At 46.8% G+C, this 20916-nt stretch overlaps 4 protein-coding genes across 4 annotated transcripts; 2 read left to right on the forward strand and 2 right to left on the reverse strand.

Moving 5' to 3' along the window:
• Nucleotides 1-304: 304 nt before the first annotated feature.
• K441DRAFT_550781 (uncharacterized protein) lies at nt 305-1964 on the forward strand (the record flags this gene model as incomplete). Its single annotated transcript, XM_067643062.1, has 2 exons — nt 305-441; nt 500-1964. The coding sequence occupies 2 exons, from the start codon at nt 305-307 to the stop codon at nt 1962-1964; spliced, it is 1602 nt and encodes a 533-aa protein (XP_067506231.1).
• Nucleotides 1965-3843: 1879 nt separating this feature from the next.
• K441DRAFT_713454 (uncharacterized protein) lies at nt 3844-4426 on the forward strand (the record flags this gene model as incomplete). Its single annotated transcript, XM_067653941.1, has 1 exon — nt 3844-4426. One exon carries the CDS (start codon nt 3844-3846, stop codon nt 4375-4377), a length of 534 nt encoding a protein of 177 aa, XP_067506232.1. The 3' UTR covers nt 4378-4426.
• A 740-nt stretch (nt 4427-5166) lies between these two features.
• On the reverse strand, nt 5167-6801 carry K441DRAFT_685809 (enoyl-CoA hydratase/isomerase; the record flags this gene model as incomplete). Its single annotated transcript, XM_067651926.1, has 4 exons — nt 5167-5371; nt 5409-5699; nt 5744-5982; nt 6754-6801. The coding sequence occupies 4 exons, from the start codon at nt 6799-6801 to the stop codon at nt 5167-5169; spliced, it is 783 nt and encodes a 260-aa protein (XP_067506233.1).
• Nucleotides 6802-14100: 7299 nt separating this feature from the next.
• K441DRAFT_39393 (uncharacterized protein) lies at nt 14101-15657 on the reverse strand. The gene is made up of 3 exons (XM_067641491.1): nt 14409-15657; nt 14162-14258; nt 14101-14104 (listed from the first exon to the last, which is right to left on the reverse strand). The coding sequence occupies exon 1, from the start codon at nt 15440-15442 to the stop codon at nt 14555-14557; it is 888 nt and encodes a 295-aa protein (XP_067506234.1). The 5' UTR covers nt 15443-15657; the 3' UTR covers nt 14101-14104; nt 14162-14258; nt 14409-14554.
• Between the last annotated feature and the right edge of the window lie 5259 nt (nt 15658-20916).

The raw sequence follows: 20916 nt of genomic DNA on the forward strand, positions 1-20916 counted from the left end.
AAGGTGAGCCTCTCCTCCCCGCGACATTTGCTTGCCCTCGTCATGCCCTCCCACCTCACGTCTGCCTGCCGAACCCATCGCCAACCCGCCACCACGCAATGGCAAATTTGACCGGCCTTGAGTTGACTGGTACAGAAGAAACCTTATTCCGTCTCCTCGCCTACTCCTATCTCTCCTTCTCCACCGTCGATTTCTGCATAGAAACACGCAAGAAGCATCTCAGCACTTGCACTCGTTCTCAGGTTCTCACTCTGGGCAGTAGCGCCTTAGCTCTCTTCTCCACCTACAAGCTCTTCCGCACGCTATGGCGTCTCATGTGATAGTCGTGCATTCAAATGCAAGGACCGCACGAATACCCACCTCTCCAGGAACATATCTCACAGACGTGCGAGACGACGCTTGCAAGAAGTTCAATGTCAAGCCCGATCAATATACTCTGAAGTATGTGGGAGAAACCTAGCCATCCACAGGAGGAAAAATGCTCACTGTCCCTCTCCAGATTCAACAACAAACCAATAAACCTCTCCCAGCAAATACGCCTCGCTAACCTCCCCCAAGGCGCGCGCCTCGAGCTTGTCCAATCCTCCCGCTCCCCAGCCGTCATATCCGTGGCATTACAGCTGCCAGAATCCGAAAAAAGTGTCCGTCTAATGCAAAAATTCGCCAGCAATACATCATTGTGGGAGACCTTGCGCCACTTCGAAAGTGGCTCCGGGGCTAATTACAACTTCACACAACGCGGGGTTCCCCAGATCAGCAGTAATGGCACTTCCGGTGCCGGCCGGCTCAACTATGAAATGCCAGTTATCACCGTCCTTCCCGGACATCGAGAACGATCAAGCTTCGTGGAACTTCAACAGACGCTTTCGCAACTTGGGTTTGACAGCGGGAGTGCGCTGCTACGGCTGGGTTTCAAGAACAGCGGGACACCGCTAGAGGAGGCCATGGCCGAGATCTCGCAATACTTTAAGAGCACGGAAGAACCGCCCGCAGCCGCAGAAACAGCGAGCGCAAGCGGCGCCCACGCCGAAAGCGCAGGGCAGTTCCAATCCGCCCCAGACCCCGGCAATGCTGCGCCGGAAGCCATGGACAGCATCGCAGGCACAGACGTGCAGAACACCCCCCCAGAGTCCATGGAAATAGAACCAACACCAGCATCGGAGCCTCAACACGTATCCTCAGAGCCCGAGCCCAACCCCGCGCCCCCCACCTCACCCAAGGGCAAATCCGCCGCCTCTCCCCCTCCCACCACCGCCTCCCCGACGACCCAACATATCCAAATCTTCGCCCCCCCTAGCAGCTCGACCCCGCAAGCCGCGCGCCAGGCCTACAACGACGCCGACTACATCCCGACAATCGAGCACGCCAAAGCGCATCAAGCCGCCCTCCAATCCCGCACCCGCAACACGCGCCTCCCCTCGGACCGCGAACTCGCCGAGCAGGAATCCGCCCGCCTCTCCAAGCTCACCGCCACCGCCAATCGCGGCGTCACGCTGCGCATCCGCCTGCCGGACGAGAGCCAGGTCGTCGCGCGCTTCGGCGCCTCCGCCTCTGAAGACACGGCGGCATCGCTGTACGCGTTCGTGCGGGGCTTGGTCGAGCACGCCGACCAGCCGTTCGTGCTGCGCTATATGGGGCCCAAGGGGGTCCCGGTGGCGCTGAAGGAGGGCGGGGAGCGCTTGGTGCAGGATTTGAGGTTTTCGGGCCGCGAGGTGGTGACGTTTTTGTGGGATGAGAGGGCGAGTCCCGAGGCGAGGTTGGCGAGGAGGATCCTGAGGAGGGAGTGGCTGGATCAGGCGCAGGTGCTGAGGGTGGAGGAGCCGGTGGGGGGTGCGGTTGAGGAGGTGGTGGAGAAGAAGGGGACGGGGAAGTGGAAGATTGGTGGTGGGATCGGGGGTGGGAGTAGTGCGGATAAGGAGAGTAAGCTTAAGAGTATTTTGGGGAAGGGGTTTTTTAAACGGTGATTTAGGGGGGTTGGTGTGAACATATCAGGGGGTAGAATGGTGGGATGGGTCTAGCTTCAGGTAAGGTTTGCGGATCGAGGTTTGAGTTTCTGCATGNTTAGACTGTCGCGGGAATGCGGGTTTGCTTCTCGTGATGCTTGCTGTACATTTCTCGTGTCCATGTCTACGAAATTATGCTGAAGTTAGGCGGGCGTCTATTAGGCTGAGGTGTGTTTACTATATGGAAGCAATAGACAGTTACTAGCATCCAGGGATTGCTTGAAGGGGTGGTCGTACTGAGCAGATGTCAGGGGCTGCTAATGCACTGCAGATGTGTAAAGTCTTCGCTAATAATGACGGGAAAAGCTGTAGCTCTGGCATATTCAGTATCGGGAGATGGCACTATAAGTGTGTCACGGTCATGACCGGATGGATGCAAACCCTGTAATATCTGTTTAGGTGTGTTGCCTCTTTACTTTGTTGATTTGGTCACTCTGATATGTCAATGAACTGCTTTGTTATATTTAATAAAGAGCGTTTATATATATCTAGAAAAAAGTGCCACCGGAAGACTGTTTATGATAGACAATTATGACTATACTTCACACTTTAGATATCTAAGTCCTTTCGATATGAAGGTCAAGACAAATATCACTATCAGAGCGGCTTGAGCTTAGTCTTGAGGGAGTTTGTATCTCAAAAATTTCTACAGCTCTTAGCTCTAGCTCAGTCTCGTCTACCACAGTCAGCTAAGAAATCTAGGTGTACAGTTTAGTTGTAGCTTAGGTTTATCACTGGTAGCTAGTTGATTTAAACGATGTGATATATGCCTCCTTTGCCCTTTTCTCCATCCCCTCGCCAATGTCTTCTCCCTGAACGGACTCTGTCTGTGTGCCAAGCTCAAGTACAACGAGCGAGCTAGATTCCATAGGTGGAGATCATGGGCTTTTGTGCGGAAAATCGTCAGAGATAAGAAGCAGCTGCCGCCACAGAAGCCGATAAAGGGAATGCAGATCCACGTCCAGTAAATATTGTAGACAGTGACGCCGACTGTGCCAATGACAGGAGTGCCGTTGTTGGCATTTGAGCGGATACTATTGCTCATGCTGGTCGCGAGTGCATTAAAGGTCGCGTTTAAATCTTCAGACTGATGGATTGGCTGCATGGAGTCTGGCGCATATTGATCCTGCAGATCGCCTGTCCTATTCATGCAGAACTCATTAACACAGTCGTTTCTTAGAATTGCAAAGATCCTTTGCATCCTAGAATCAGTGCTGTTAACTGTAATAGGATATGTCGTATTCTCTACCAAAAATAGAGGTCTGTCCGAGGATATTCAATAAATGCATCGAGTATTTCTAGTGAGGAATCCGGGACCGATGCGTGTAAAGGTTGTCACGAATTAGGAGATATCGTTAACTTTGTGGAAGAAACCGATTCACTGATTGTACCATTAGCAATTCAGGATATGTAGTTGTCCATGCAGTAATATATCTGATATATATCCGTTCAAGTATGCTACCTCTTGCGGTCTAGCGGGGCAATTTCCATCCCGTTCTGGCATCACACTTTGACTTGGTCAATCCGCTGCTTTTGGTTTCTATAAAATCGTCCACTCTTTGCTCTTCTCCTCGTTCCCTTTTTTACCCCTCGCCATCATAAGCCGTCAGCCACATAATATTGGGGGCTATTATATCGACCCCGATCGCTTACTTCACAGGATCTCATTGTCATTCTATTTCAGCCTCTTATCAGACATGCTGATTGTTCATCAAACTCAATCCGTCCCGAAGCTCTTCGTCAATTACTGGCTTATGAGACCGGACTGAACACTATGTTCAGGATAAAGTATGTTTTATCTCACCTACAAGCCTATCCGATATGTTGCTACGCATAAATCATGGCGGACGTGAAATATCGCGAGTCATGTGACTCCTGTCTCGCTTCCAAAGTCAAATGTAGTCAGTCGAAGCCGTCATGCGTGAGATGCACCCAGCGTAGCCGAAAGTGTGTCTATAGCCAATGTCACAGGATCGGACGCCCTTCACACCACGAATCCATTGCTGCGCTCGCCTCGCAACCAGAGCCCGACAATTTCCACGGACACACTTTCAACGGGGACGAGGTCTTTCCAGACATACCTATAAGCCTTTCATCACAGGCTTGCGATTATGTCATCTCACCCACTACTCAAGATGAGCCCGATATGGACCTCACTGCCAGCTTTGACAATTCCGACTTCGATATAGAAGCACCTGATTGGAAAGAATCGGACAAGTCCTTCGATTTGAGCACGTCGCGTTCCTCACTTCCAGACGCAGTGCAGGACGGCTTCTCTCACGACGAAATAAATCTTAACAATCGACTGGATTTGAATGCTTGGACCAACAGAACGACCATTTTACGCAAGCTCTCCAGTTGCCTCCTCCAATGACCGTCAACTGCCACACCCTTCCGACGCCTGTCGTCTAATCACGCGTCCGACTCTTGTTGCACCTTGCAATGTCATGTTAGTCTGACCGACCGGCTCACCTACCTTACCAAATGCCAGGCCAACAACTCCAGCCTCGCTCTCGACGTTCTTCTCAATCTCGACGACCAAGTTCGCAAAGAGCGTGACAAGATCCTTGGCTGCCCCGTGTGCATGGGGGAATACCGTAGCAAGCAGACATTCATGCTCATCACAATGGTGGTGGAAAAGGTTCTCAGTCTCGAGCGGGAGCGCACCGCCGACGTAGCCAACATCTCCAACCAATCCGACCACACTTCTGGCGCCTTACCATCGTCTACAAGCTCCCTGAACAGCAACGACTCACTCTTGTCGTTTCCCTGTATAACGAGCCCTTTGACTATCGGTGACATACAGCTCGACGACACTGTCAAATTAGAATTTTCGCGGCAGCTGCTACGCATGTATCTAGAGCGGCAGATAAGAGCTGTGGCGAGGCTGCACTTGATTCTTGGGACGGCTGACGGAAATGATTCCGGTTGCAGAATTACGCGGAATCTATTTGCCAGCGTGTTGAGAAGGTGCGAGTCCTTTCTAAGGGTAATGAATTTAACGGATAGAAGCGAGCCATTTTCCGTCGATCGGGACATACCTATGACTTGAATGAAATAACTACATATATCCATAAAACCGAGACTATCAACACCATTGCAAGCTGACATCATGCCTGCCGGAAAGGGATTATTCCTCAAAACCTCGATACAAATAATGTTTTCACTTTCCAATGAATACTGGCGCATAGTTCTTCCCAAAGCGCTGCAAAGCCTTAACGCGGTCCTGCGTTTTAAGTACAGAATCGTACACGGTGTTTTCGGCCTCTTCACTCATGAACGCTAGCGCGCTCAGTGCAGCACGCACGGCAACAGGCCCGCCATAAGCTATCTCTTGAGCCAACGAGATTCCGGTTGCAAGAGCAAAGCTCCTCACGGTTTCCAGAGATGCTCCTTCATCTAAACATAACGAGACGGTTGCACAACCCCATTTCAGCCGCTTCAAGAGCCTGGACACGGCGTCCTGTCAAAATGAGGTCTAGAGCGTGTGACAAGCCGACGACTTTTGGTAACCGATACGTTCCGCTGGCGCCAGGCATTATTGCAAGTCGCGTCTCCGGCAAGCCAACCACGGCGTTGGAGGAGAAGGCTCGTAAATGACAACAAAGCGCAAGTTCGAGACCACCGCCAAGAGCCATGNCGGACACGCAAGCAATCGAGGGGACAGGTAGTGTTGACAGCCTGGAAAACGTATTCCTTAGCGCAGTCAAAAGTCTTGCGTCTCTTCTGGACTCATGCACCTCCGTTCTTTCAGATCCGTCCCGGCGCAAAAGACGTCATCGACTGTACTTGCGAGAACCAGGGCTCTTGTTCGGTTTGTGGTTTCCTCATTATGGATCTCTTCAATCTGTCCGCTCAGCTCCTGCAGCAACTGCTTTGATATGGCTTTCTTGGCTTTCGGACGGTGTAACTGAATAACTCTGGTTGTTTCGACATGAGGCGCTTCAATGCTGCTCACAAATGGTGTTGAAGGGCCCTTCTAGTGTGTCCAATAGCCAGCGACGCTGGCAGCGTAGCTGCCAAGAAGCTGATAATGTAAGCAGTCAGCGAGCAGTCAGTCGGCGTATAGAGTAGTTACAGTCAGTCAGCAGTCAGCTAGTGATAAGACTACAGCGAGCTGACAGCTCGCTGCCTTGGTGGTAAGAAAAGGAAGATTTGGTGGTGTTTTGAAGCTTTTGGTAGAATTTGGATCTTTGGCTGAGATCCGGTTGGCCAAGCAATAGCTATTCACGTCGTCGTCTTCTTTAAGTAACAGCACCACCACTGCTACTGCTGCTGCTACTGCTGCATCTTCTGCTCCTGCTACTGCTGCATCTTCTGCTCCTGCTCCTGCTGCCGCTGCCGCTCCTGCTGCCGCTGCTGCTCCTGCTTCTGCTCCACCACCACAACTACTACTACCGCCGCCGCCGCCGCCGCCACCATGTCCGCGCCCGGCTGCTGCTACTCCTCCGTGCCCCCCCCCCTGCGCAGGGCTGCGCCGCCTCTACGTGGGACTTCGGTCCCAGCAGATGAGCGTGCTGGTGAGCCTAGCACCGTAAACCACAAGAATATACTGCCATTACGGCAGTGAAGGGGCGCGCTGCTCCTTCCGGCCCTGTAAGTTAGTAAGCTAAACTGTAAAAAGCATAACTGATAGAGATAATAGCGTCTGCTGCCGCCGCAGCGACCACCCTGGCGGTCCGCGGTGCCAGTACCCGCTCCTGCGCCGCCGCCGATGAGGGAGAAAAGAACAAAGGTGAGAACGACTTACCAGGAAGCTATCATTTAGGCCGTGCTTCCCAAACTCGATAGTGTGCATGAACTCCTCGACGTAGTGCGGCAAACATTGTATTTTTAACCGATGCCCGTACGCGCCAAAAGCTGCAAATGCATGTTCGTACTCACGTCCGCTAGCGAGATTGCTGGCTCTAAGGAATGTGGTGGAGCGTACTATAGGCGTTTTTAAGAAACGTTTCCGGTACTTTGAGTACGCAGGTGAATGTAGTGTACGCTTTGACTGCGGTGCACAACTTCATAAATATGAATAATCCGGATGATCTAGGTTACTTTCCAGAAGTGCAGGATGAAGTTGTAGATGAGGAAGACGCAAGGCTCATAGAGGTAGAAAGCGATGTAGCTATGAACTAAGGACGCGATGAGATCGCGGAGCTTATATGGCAGAGTTACTGCGAGGTAATCGGTAGGCCAATTGATTAAGAATATACGGTAGATTTGGGTGTATTTACTATAGAAATCTATATACTTTCCCTCTATATAGTAAAGCTTCGAAGAGCGACTTAGATCTTACCCAAAATCTCACTTATATTTTGAGCTCAGATCTCATTCTCCTTCCTGCCAGCCAAAATATCGTCAATTAGGCTTCGCCGAAGCTCTACAACTCCAGGCGCCACAAGAAATAATTCAGCAGTAGACTCCGTCTCAAAGCTCGGAAAACAGCTAGTTGGTCTACAGGATCTAGGTGACTGAACTCGTGGATAAACTCTGCGAGGCCTTCTCTTGAGGAGGCCTCCGGGCCATTAGCTCTCTCGTAGCCCTCATCTCTCTCGTCACCTTCTCTACCATCTCCTCTAGTGCCTCTGCAACTCGCCGTCTTCCTCGCTAGCGCTTCGCATTAAATCTAGTGGCTTTGGCAGCTTGCTTAACAGCCCGCTTCCGCATAGCTAGTGAAGAAGGTCGGCTTGGCGTTGAGGAGGAAGATCCAGAAGGACTAGGGCGCTTGACTAAAGGTGGGCTTGATTGACTGCGTTCAATAGAGCTGAGAGCTAAGAGCTAACTCTAACTCAGAGGCCTTATCTGCTTCCTCCTCGTCCTCCTCCTTATCTGTCAAACCTGACGCCTGCGAGGCCACCTTTAGGAAGGCAGGCGGCGTATCACGAAACTTCTCGGCGGCAGGATTGGCTTCAAAGTAGGCCTCTATAACTTCCTTACTGGCAACAGGCACGCCTTTGTCTTCGTCCCACCCCCGCTAGAGAGGCCGCAGAGCTCCTTCTATAGCTTCCAATCCTTCTTGTGGTTATCGTGCTTGCTCTTAATTTGCTTGACAGTAACAGGCTGCTGGGTGACAGCAAGCGTACGATTGAGGGTAATCTTCCAGCCGTTAGCTTTGTAAGAGCTATCTGCGCTACCCTTTCCGAACGGCCTCAACGAGGCCTTCTAACGCCGCCTCCTCCATCTTGTCTGTCCATCTTATACGCGCATTCCTATGCCCCGCGGGCATCGCGGGCGTCGCGGGTGTCGCTGTAACTCTACCACGGCTCGTACGGGAGGTGGGTAAAGATGTAGGAAACGTCGATCACAGAGAGGGCGTTGGCCAAGGAGGAGGCTCCATTACTACACCAAAGTAGGGAGTCGCGATAGAGGCCCAGTGGCAGAGAGGGGTTCATTCGAATCGCTCATCAACGTCAATCACGCATTATGCGAAGTCAAATCTGGAGCCTTATCTAAGCCTTACGAACAATCGACTCAATTACATGGTAGTAGCCGCCACTAATTACAAAACGGGCGACACTAAAAGGCGCACGGACTGAACAGATTGGAGGTGATTTGCAACGGTTGGCAGAATATGGCAGAAGATTTAGTCCACCCGATTTCCTGACACGGCTGGCAGAATTTGGCAGAAGTTTTAGTGTACCCGATTTCCTGACACGGTTGGCAGAATATGGCAGGAGATTGAGTCTACCCGATTTCCCGACATGGTTGGCAGAATATGGCAGCAAATTGTCCGTCTTCGCATTCACCAGTTAACTTATTTATGGCCTAGTTGAGTTGTACGGTTTTCCTTTCATTTACCTAACTACTGCTTCCGGCAACACCACAGACGGCGAGCCACCGTCTCTTAAAATTCCAACTTACTTCTACATAACCATTTTCAAACAGGTTATAAGCTCGCATCTATTATCTCGTTACTTCTACCATCTTTGATATCACCCTTATTGTCAAATAACTAACAATTATCTACTCCGGTGTTGAGAAAGTTGCTTTTTGTCGCGTTGTCTACAGTAACGCCATGATAGGTTCGCTTATACAACAAACATGCGGATCGTTGGTACCCCCCAACGAAAATTTTGACCCAGGGGTAAGCTTTGGGCAGAGCCTTATGTAGAGTTTTAGTGAAGCCTCATGCAAAGTTTTAGTACAGCCTTGTGCAGAGCTTTGGTAAAGCCTTGTGTAGAGATTTATGCAGAGCCTTATGCAAAGCCACGTGCAGACGTGCAGACGTGCAGACGTGCAGACATATAGACGTGTAGACGTGCAGACATATAGACGTGCGGACAATTATAGAGCCTTCTTAGTATATCGGTACTGGAGCTCCGTATTAAGCCCGAAGAGAGCTTTGAGTAGAGCTTTGAGCTCAAGGGGGAGACCCCCTTGGACCCCCCCTGCGCACTGCGTGCTCTATTCACTACGTGGGCAAAGCTCTTGTAGAGCTTTTGGTAGAGCAGTTGGTAGAGCTTTTGCAGAGCTTCGCATGGAGGTTCGTGTAGAGCCTTTATGGAGCTTTTACAGAGCTTCGGTAGAGCTTCGGTAGAGCTTCATGCAGAGCCTTATGCAGAGCCACATATAGGCATTCGCTTGGGCGATTAACTGCAGAGACGTTTGTAGAGATAATCGTATAGGCAATTATATGGACGTTTGATTGATTAATTGTATGCGTTTAATTAATCGATTGTATAGGCGTTTATACGGGCGTTTGTATAGACGATTGATCAATTGTATAGATGTTTGTAGAGATATTTGCACGGACGATTATATGGGCAATTGTAGAGCCATTGTAGAGGCGTTTGTAGAGACGTTTGTAGAGACAACTATAAGACTTCCTAGTATATCAGTACTGCGTTAGTAGAGCTTTGAGCAGCTCAAGGGGGAGACCCCCTTGGACCCCCCCCCTGCGCACTGCGTGCTCCATTTACTGCGTAGGCAGAGCTTTTATAGAGGCTTTAGTAGAGACTTTAGTAGAGCTTTTAGTAGAGCTTTTGCAGACCTTCGTGTAAAGCTTTATGTAGAGCCTTGCGTAGAGCTTCGTGTAGGGCCTTTATAGAGCTATGTATAGGCGTATAGGGTGCAGACGCCTGTAAGGGTAATTAATTAAAGAGACGTTTGTGGAGATGATCGTATAGGCAATTATATAGACGTTTAATTGATTGATTGTATGGGCGTTTATACAGGCGTTTGTACGGGTGTTTGTACGGGCAATTGATCGATTGATTGATTATATAGGCGTTCGTACGGGCGATCGTGTAGACGTTTGTAGAGCCGTTCGTAGAGACAATTGTACGGCGATTGATTGTATGGGTGGTTATACGGCCGATCGCAGAACCTTCCTAGTATATTAGTGCTGCGTGTTAATAGAGCTTTGGGGCTTTATATAGGGCTTTGAGCAGAGCTTTAAGGGGGAGATCCCTTGGACCCCCTGCGCACTGCGTACTCTATTTACTGCGTGGCCAGTACACTGGGTGGGCAGAGGTGCTGTAAAGCCTTTGGTAGAGCTTTTGGTAGAGCTTTTACGGAGCTTCGTGCAGAGCTTTTGCAGAGCTTTGGTAGAGCTCCGTGCAGAGCTCCGTGCACTTCCCCCTAAGGGAGCTCTCGCAAAGCTTCAGGCCTCTATACAGCTGCAGAGCTTATAATCGCTACTCCTCTGCCCAATACAGCCTGCAAGAGGCTGCAAAGTAGATATATTAGACGCATGTAAAGTCCTCTATAATTCTACATATTAATATTCATAATATTAATAAGACAACTTATTAAGATGCAATACTAAGATATTTTAACATTCATAATATTTTGATGTTCGTCACGTGGATTCTGCCACAACTTACCGCGCGCAGTTTTGTTTTTAACCAATGAGAAGCTGGCTTGGCGGAAGTTTGAATTCCAGGACCCCCAGCCCGAATATATAGACCACTCGTACCTCGGGTCAATAAACAAACAACAAACTCCGTGCCCTCGCCCACTTCTAAATCAACGTCACTTCAGCCAGCTGTTCTGTATGCATGGTATGTAGTCAGATATGATGAAATCCCACACCTTTCTAACATTCTTGCATTAGATGGCGCCAAACAAACCAAAGAAACCAAAGAAATATTGCGCTGGAACTGTAAAGGACCGTGACACCGGACAGGACAGACAGTGTCAAAAAACCGTTGCCTATAAGAACACTTTCTGTCATGACCACCGAAACCAATCAATCAGCACTTTAAATCCTTATGTCGCCACGGAATATACACCACCAGCATCGCCGCTCCCTACATTACCGGCAACGCCGCTCACTTCTGCAAACACAAGCCTACGAAAGATTGATACCTCTTACGACTTCACTCCACATAAAGCTAATCTAAAGAGCACCTTAGATAGCAACCTCCCCACTCAACGCGAAGCCTTTTGTGCTAATCTTGAAGAGCTTACCCTTATGAAGATGGATTGTGGAAAGAAAATTAATTCTCTCTTTAGAGAAATAGAAGGAGCAGCAGATATACGGAGAAACTTAGAGGAGATAAAACAATCATTGCTTACTTCAGAGGCGTGGCAGAACTGGCTTAAAGAGATGCGCGGCTCCTACGAATCTGACCAACCGCTACAGTCACAGAGAAATTTTTACGAAATACTTACGGAAGCGCAATCGATACTCTCCAAGAATACTACCGTCAAGCCCTGGCGTTTCCGAGACCTCCTTCAAGAAAATATCGACTTTAAAGCTCCCTATAATGAACAAGAGAAGCGTAGAGCCCTCAGGCCGGATATCGTCGTTGTGAGACCGGAACATCTAGCTTCGAGTCCTCCCCTATACGGACAATTTTACTGCGTCATGGAACATAAACGGGGGAAAGGAGCTTTGCACAATAACGTGGCGATCCAGGATTCACTGATTCAAAGCTTACAAACATTTAACGACAATTTTTTCCAACAGTGCTTGTATTCTGTCTTTATAGCTGGAACAAAACTGCGCCTTTTTCAGCTCCATCGAGGGGGCATAGTGTATTTTGCCGAAGACGTGGATATCCAAGACCATCCTAATATATTCTTGAAGTTCGTTGCTTGGCTATCATTTGCATTACCGAAACAGCTAGGTTATGGGGAGCGTTTGGATAGCATCGATGGGATGCGAGTTCGGTGCGAATGGGATAAGCCATCTAGACGCCCCAATGCGGAAGTTCTCGATTCACGAGGGACAACGGTGTGGAATGTTCAAGAACCAGAACCGGAACCTACAGAGCTTAACGAAAATTTCGCTCGACTCAACTTGAATGACAAAACCCCTAGGATATTGAAGATGCAATGGGCATATAAGACGCGAAAGACCACCGAAGCAGATTTCTTACGCGAAATTTCCGACATACATGGCGTACCAAAACTCTTTGCCGAGTATACAGGTGCCTCGATAAAGGACTTTAGCAGCTCCAACTCGGAAATTGTACGAATTCCCTTGAGGTCAGCGTACATACACCCAATATACCCTTCCAGCAGCACTTATAAACCTTCAGGAAGCGGCTCTAATAGTATTAGCGATAGAGGCACTGTCCAAACCTCGATCCCCAAACAATTACGCACCTTTCCTAGTACAGACGATAGCCTTTCCCGCCAACAGCGCTGGATTCTAATTTCATACTGTGGTGCCCCAATCAACGATACAAGCGACCTAATAATACCTGGTAAGCCCTTCACTACTATTGACCGTATCCGTGCCCTCCGATCTGTCATTCACACTATTTGCAACCTCTTCTGCCATAAGAGACGGATCATCCACCGTGACCTTTCAGCGACTAATGTTCGTATCGCTCCACCTCCTGCATCTAATTCCGAGCGTCCAATAGATTCTGAGGATTTAGCGGATGACGAGCAGCCAGCAGGCAACCTCATTGACTTCAACATGGCCAGCTACTGGGACGCCGAAAGTACTGGCTCCAAGGCACGCACCGGCACGCCCATATACATGGCGGTGCAAATACTCGTCTCGGAAACACCACCAGCATGTCATCTACCCTGGTACGACATCAAGAGTGTGTTCTGGGTGCTGCTTATTGGCGAAGCCGCGCGGGCAGGTAAGAGCCTCTTCGAGCACTCAGCCGGGACAAGCTTAAAAATGCTAGGAGCCTTAAAGACCAACTTACTCGTAACTAAGTGGTTAAAGTTGACACAGGAAAGCTATATGCAGGGCCCTGTCGGTAAGCTGTTATGCCAGATGCGGGGGTTTCTATTTAACTATTATTGGGAACCAACACGGGAGCAGGATAGTCGTATTACGTTGGATGTAGCGTACAAGGCGGAGAGGTTTAAAACGCAAGGGTGGGAGGATCTAGAGCAGGGTGCAGATGATATCGCAAATGCTTTAAAGGAAGGCGTGAAGAGGATTGATACTTGGTTTGAGGAGTGTATTAATGAGCTTCGAGCCAAATAAACCACTCTAGCAATGGCACAGCCCCTATGGACATATAGATATTGTGACGAGCTCGTACAAATGCCTCTAAGACGAAGCTTGTAGATTGCTACCATACAAAGATACTAAGCTAAGGAGAAGGAAAAGGGGTCGCCAGGACCGATGTAAACAAATATGAAGAGCCAGCCGCCAAGGCGCTAGCGGTAGGCGAGCCAATCGTAGGGTGTGGCAGAATATGGCAGCAGCATGGCAGAATTTGGCAGGTGACGTGTCCCAGCACCGTCACACCCTGTTCCTAACACGGTTGGCAGAATATAGTAGAAAATTTAATCACTAAACTTTTTACTCGACATGGCTGGCAGAATATGGCAGAAGATGGCAGAAGATAGGAAACCCTTGGGAATCTCTCGCTTAGCTATAGTAAATAAGCATTTTTCCCAATATCTCCACTACGCGTGTAAACCTATTCCCCTATATTAAAACGTACCTTTTATTACCTATACAAAATGCAAAGTACATTACATTTTACGCCACGGCAAGGTAGTAGAGCTTCTTCCTCTGCTTCCTCCTCTGCCTCTTCCTTATCAACCTTATCTACGCGTCCTTCAGTACCGCGCAGGTCTCGTGGATCAACTGCTTCCTCCCCTCTTCCAACTGACGATGATACCAAATTAGGCGATTAAGATGATTCTGCATCGCGAGAGCCTCCTCTAGCTGATTAGAACTACGGCTGTATCTTTCCTATTAATTGGGACAATCTCTACTTAATATCATACGGCAAGCTTACTAAGCCTCCGGAGCCCTTGCCGCTGCTTTCCTTCCTTACCACTGACGTTGCCACCGATTTCAATATCTACGGAGGATAATTTGGATATATTTGGACACTATTAGATGAATTAAGGTCAATTTTTGATCGGACAATGTTAGTATTTGTATATAGAGAGGTGCTGCCAAAAATCCGCAATGAAACACCACGAACTTTATACAAATTGCCTAATTCGGACAGCGAGCTGACAGCGTAACAGTCAGCGTACCTGATTTTGACGCAGCGGACAGCGAGCGATCCACTTGGCTGAGTCAGCCAGCGATAAGGCCTCAAAGCTCGCTGTCCGCTGACTGTTGGACACACTGGGCCCTTCGTAACGTAGATATCTGAGTTCTGCACCTTGGATGCCGGGAGTCATAAGTCTTGGCGTGCTTTTGATGGCTCGTCTTCCTTTGTAAAGCGGCCGAAGACCTCATCCTCGGAAAGACACTTGGGAGTACTTGGTTGCTCGGTGACCATAAACTCACAGCCCCCATCTCGCAACTTGGGCATAGTGCCTCGCGCCGGATGACGAAAAGCCTGAATACGGCCATCGCCAAACACGGGACCGAAGTCGAGCTCATGCATATTGAATGCAAAATGGGTTGAATAAGTGATTGCTGTCGTAGCCGATTCCTCCATGATACTCAAGCGCGTCTGTGTGTCCAGCCCCGTCCGTTCCACAAATCCTAGGAAATCCCTGAACTTTTCTGCCGTCATAGCTTGGATGTCGGCACGTAGGGCGCGAGCAGCGACGCGGAGGCCGTTCTCTGGATCAGCGAGTTCGGAAAGCGGTATAGAAACTCGCGTGATATAGAAGGCGTTGCCGAAATAAGGTTCTGGAAGGTTGAGAAGTGCACGGCCGTCTAAGGGTTGCGTCATATGGGTTGTTGCCCCAGCAGGTAGAATTCCCGCAACATGGCGGGCGACCATGATACTACGCCAGATGAGGGCGGCGATGGCGTCGGCGGTTGAAATCCACTCATTATTATTTGTTGATTGGGCGGAAGCGGCTTTCTTCAGAGCGATTAGGGCTTTGGCGCTCATGTAATAGGTGTGGCAGGCATTTTCAACACCGAGAAATTGGCCATTCACAAATGATGAAGTGGTGAAGGCAGGATGGTTCTCGATAGCCCCGGCAATGCCGTTGCCGGACACAAGAGTGGCTCTGTCCAAACTATATACGCTTTTCGTCATTTCTAAAGGACGGCCAAGCTCGCCTGACTGCGCCTTGCGGAATTGGTCGGTAAAGATTTGAGACATTCAGTCACCCCTCGTCCGTCAATTACAGTGTGGATGATTTGTATGGCAAACAAGAGACCGCCGGTGACGAAGTTGGCTTGAAAGCGACATATATCGACAGGCTCCTCCTGGACGTAAGTGACTTTGGGCAGGGAGCACAGCTGGTCGGCGTCGAATAATTGCTGGTTGAAGTTGGAGTCGGCGAAGTCGGAAAAAGTGAGTTGGTCAGAAAGGTCTTTTATATCGAGGTATGCGGCTCCGCGGGAGGAGATGTTGCGGAGCCAAGGGCGGTCGCCATGATCTTGAGGAAAAGGGACGACAGCTTGCGAGGAAGGGGACACGCTAGACGGTGTGATGAAGTGCGTTGTGGAGATGGTCGATAATTTGCTCTTTGTTGGCGTCGAAAGGGAGGGAGAAGCACAAGATTCTGTCCCAATGGAACAATGTTAGGTCAAAAGGAGGCGCCGGGGCGGCGATGGATTTGTTCATCTTCTCCTAGCAAGGAACAGTCCTGTTCCCAGGTTAGGTGTATATGCTTTTGAAACAGTCTTATCAACAACTAGACTCAGGATTTAGTACGATATATACCATCTGAAATGGCTGTCCGGGCATTTTATTGTCTAGCTGTTGGTGACTGCCACCATCGGCTACTTTACCTTTATGGCGCATGAATGATAATACTTGAAGCGACGTTCCCACCTGGCACCTTTGCCCCGCTGACTCACGTGCTGAGGACAGGCCTTCTTGAAGATTTGTGTAATCTTGAGCATTCTATGGCGGAATCGAGGGGGCGGACAGTCAGTCTGTGATTACATGCTCTGCGGGTTTCATCTTTGTATAGGCTTACTATTATTTCTTCATGTCAACTGTTGAGGTCACTGTCAGGTACCACCTTATGACTCACCCTGTTTCTTGCCATCGTATGTCTTACTATCTATTTCTACAAGGGGGTAACACGTACGGGGCAGACGCCCTCTTTGCTAGTATGCTAGCAGAATAATACAGCCCAACCATTTTGCAAGGGCTCGCTTATTTTGAAAACATACTAGCAGGGAGGGCGTCTGCCTCGTTTGTGGTACCCCCTTGTATTACCTATTCATTACCTATCACCGACTGAGTGGCAATATCGACCTGGTGGCGATTGAGTAACAGTTACCAAATCGTCGTCAGCGTCGTCGTCAGTCTTTTGCCCCTACCCTATGTATATAGAGAGCTTCTAGAGCCAGCCTCAATCGGACAGAGTTCTTATGAGTGACTCGTCCGTCCAACACTTCATTACTAGCCGAAGGCTGTTTAGCGATGTAATCACTGACACTTTAGTCAGACTGCACTCGATATATCCAAATTTTCATTCTATGAGTCGCAGTACACAATATGTGAATGGCAGTGTATGTGTCGATCGGTAGTCCGTGCACCGATGAGTAAGTAAAGAATGAGGACTCTGTCTATTCAAACTATGAAGAAAAGAAGCTATTTATACATGAGGTAGATGTAGGCAACTGAGACAGGTAGTAGGGGTAACTAGCTGAGTTGTGAAATATACGAGAGTAAGCAGCTGAAATAGTAAGACGGTGGTAAGGAAATCCGATGTCACGGAACCCCACCGCAGGGGCCTCCATAGGAGAGCCCCGTGCTCTCGCGTACACCTCGCGTACAGCTTATGTCAGCTACGCGTAGGTATATCACCTCCTTACGCCCTCGACCCTTACGATCGATCGCGNAACGTCTTGTAGACTCCTCNAATACATANNTCTTGTAGCCACTGCCCNNTCCCGTGACATTANNTTNCGCCTTTTTACCACTNANACCNAGCCTANNACNAATTCTACGTCTCTNTAATACTANAGGCGCTGCNANAAGCAGCGTGCCTACGAGTTACCTTACTTTATACTTCTAAGGAACCCATAATAGTAAGACGATATTCCTTACTAGCTACTATATTAAACCTAAAGAACAATCCAATATCTACACTTAACCTATAACGCCAATCAATCCCAGAAGAATTTGATTTATTAGCCCTAGCCTTAACCCCTAAGGAGATAGATACTGATAATATCTTATCTTTTATTAACTATATAACTACGGATAAGTAAGCGGAAGGGCTACTACCTATTAAAATTAAAATACGAGACGCCGAGATGTTTATAAAAATGGTAGCACAAGAACCTAATAAATACTACCGCCTTCTATAGAACTACTACCTAAAGCTTATACAAGCTAAGATGCGTACTACCTAAAATCGCGATATTATCTAAGACCTACAAGCTTGTAAGGCGCTCGCTAATAACACACGTTAAGAAACCAAAGATAATCTTTACGTGTCTAAACGCGACGTCTAATAGTTAAAAAAGGCTAAGATTATACTTATTGCTATAGTTACTAAAAGAGAAGGCATAATTAAATACCTATAATCTTAGCTTAATAAGCACATTTGTAATAACGCTAGACACCTCTCTACTGTATATAACGCCACTTAAGTCTCTACGCCCCCGGTAACTTTACCTACTTAACGCTTAATAGAGGGTTAGCGCTAAGCAGCTTTACCTAATAGGAACCCCTATTAAAGCAACGATAAAAGCTATAACGACTAAACCTAAGCTGCCACTATAGGGTCTAATATACGTTACCCTAATCCCCTAGTTTTCTAGGGAGACCGCAAAAAATACAGCTACTAAAAGATATAAATCCGCGAGAAACTAACTTAGAGCGCCTGCCTTTTTCCTATAAAAGACACTAAGATTAGCTATATTATTAGGCGAATAAAGGGTATACTATTTAATAGACTCTTCGCCTAATAGGAGACTAATAGCCCCTAGAAGTAGTAGTTTTACTAAGAAATCCTTAATGATTTCAACCTAATATACCGCGACTATAACCTACTAGCTACCAACTAAGCTAAACTACGTGCCTTAAAGATAAGCCCTACTGAATTATTTAATAAGTTCTATATTAAATTCCAAAAATATACCGGAGCCCTTACCCGAGACGATACTAAAGACTAAGAAGATCTCCTTAAAAAAGTTACTTATTGCCTTAGTCACGCAGCCGCCAGCCACAACTATAATAATGTTTATAATATAGTAGCAGCCATACGGAAGATTAAATAACAACTAAATTAGATTACTACTATAAACCCCCGCCTAAAGATCTTCCTATAGAAGCCCTCCGGACCTACTAAACCACTAACGCCTACTACCCTAAGCAACACTACTGGTCCTAATATCGACCTTTCCATACTAACCTTTTTGTAAAAGCTACTAGATGGAGAACGCGAGCTACTCCAAAAGCTAAAGCGTTGCTATAGATATTATCAAAAAGGCTGTTATAGCTATAGCCTAAACTACTTAATAGCTAGGTTTAGCAGCCGCCGCCTAACACCTAACCTAGTACCTTAAACACTAAATACGTCGCTATATACCACTACCGTATAAGACAAAGACGTAGTAATAGCGGTAGAATTAAATATAGAAATAGAAAACGCCAAGTCCTAGCCCTAAGTCGCAGGTTAGGACGCCCTAATAATAAGGGGATCTATATATCGGCCTACTTAATAGATAACTTAGTAAAGATAAATAGACGGAAACAGATAGTTTTACCCGTAATAGAAACTACTACCAAAAAACAATATAAAAGCCATTCTATAATTAATTGCGGAGCTACTAATAAATTTATAAATACCTAATTTATGCGCACTTATAACCTACCTACCTTACCCCTTACCAAAGCCCGCGCCCTATAACTCACTAATAGTAGTTATACCGCACAGAAGATTACCTATATAGTATAACTCCACCTAGATATAAATAGGCACTAGGAAGAACTCTAGGCCTATATTATACCACTTACTAACTACCCTATTATCCTTAAAATAAACTAGCTTAAATAATATAACCCCGCCATTAACTAAAAAAAGAGAGAAGTAACCTTTAACTCTAAATACTATAGAGAGACCTACTTAGGATATAGCCTAGCCGCCTCTATCTACTCCCCAGGATACTAACCTAAAAAACCCCTTATTACCCTACCTATAACTAACTACCACTATATAAGTGCCGCGGCCTTCTACCGCATAGCATATAAAAAAGGCTAAACCGTTACTATAGCCTCCCAATTATAACTATATAAGCTTAATAAAGAATAAGACTACGTCCTCTATAGTAACAGGATAGATATAGTTAACCTCCTAGAAAACGATGCCCCTATAAAACTCTATGGACTTTTACCTTTAGACTTTAAGAAGTTTATAAAGCTTAAAAAAGGACTTACTAATAAGAAACTCCGTAAGCTCCTCCCTAAAAGGTACCATAACTTTATTAACGTATACTTATAAAAAAGCGCAGATATACTCCCCCTATATTAACCTAATAACTATACTATTAATATTAAATAAGGAAAAACGCCACCCTATAAGAGACCCTACTTAATATTAAAAAATAAACTTCTAGTTATTAAAAAGTATATTAATAAACACCTTAATAAAGGGTTTATTCGCCCCAGTATATCCCTAGTAGCCGCCCCTATCCTCCTTACTAAAAAGCTAGGAGGAGGTATTTAATTCTATATTAACTATAGAGGACTTAACGCTATTATAATTAAGAACTAATACCCCATACCGCTTATATATAAAACTCTTAAGCGGCTTAGCTAAGCTAAAATCTATACTAAGCTTAATATTATCGCCGCCTTTAACCGCCTCTAAATATGAGAAGGTAACGAATAGAAAACCATATTCATATCGCGCTTTAGCCAATTTAAATATACTATTATACCCTTTAGCGTATACAACGGCCTAGGCAGCTTTTAAAGCTATATTAATAACGCCTTATGGGACTACCTTAACGACTTCTACTCTGCGTACCTAGACGATATACTTATTTATAGTAATAACCCTTCTAAGCATACCGAGCACGTTTAAAAGGTCTTATAGCGCCTTAGGGACGCAGGACTTTATATTAATTTAAAAAAGTATAAATTCTTAGTTATAGAAGTAAAATACCTTAGACTAATTATTACTACTAAGGGTATCTATATAGACCCCGAGAAGGTATATATAATTACCAAATAGTAAACCCCTAACTGCATTAAAGACATATAAGCTTTCTTTAGTTTCGCTAACTTCTATTAAAAATTTATATATAACTTCTCGGGTATTATAGCACTACTTATAGCAATAATGCGAACAAAGGGCCTTTTTGTAAAAAGAAGAAAAATATATTTACGTTTTATCTGGACGCCTAAATACGAGAAGGCGTTCTAAAACCTTAAAGATGCTTTTACTAAAGCACCCATCCTAGCTTATTTTATACCAGGATAACAACTCTATTTTAAGACTAACTCCTTAGACTACGTTAACGCAGGCGTCCTTTCCTAGATAGGTAATAACGGTCTCCTCCACCTAGTCGCATTCTATTCGTCTAAGCTTATACTATAAGAATATAACTATAAGATCTATAATAAGGAACTTCTCGCAATTATATAAGCGTTTAAAGAATTCT

This window comes from Cenococcum geophilum (assembly GCF_001692895.1).
Source record: "Cenococcum geophilum 1.58 unplaced genomic scaffold K441scaffold_12, whole genome shotgun sequence".
NCBI classification, from domain to species: Eukaryota; Fungi; Ascomycota; class Dothideomycetes; order Gloniales; family Gloniaceae; genus Cenococcum; species Cenococcum geophilum.

What these genes read in the sequence shown, in the direction of transcription:
- K441DRAFT_39393 (XM_067641491.1), bottom strand. Translation starts at nt 15,442, where the DNA reads ATGTCTCAAATCTTTACCGACCAATTCCGCAAGGCGCAGTCAGGCGAG.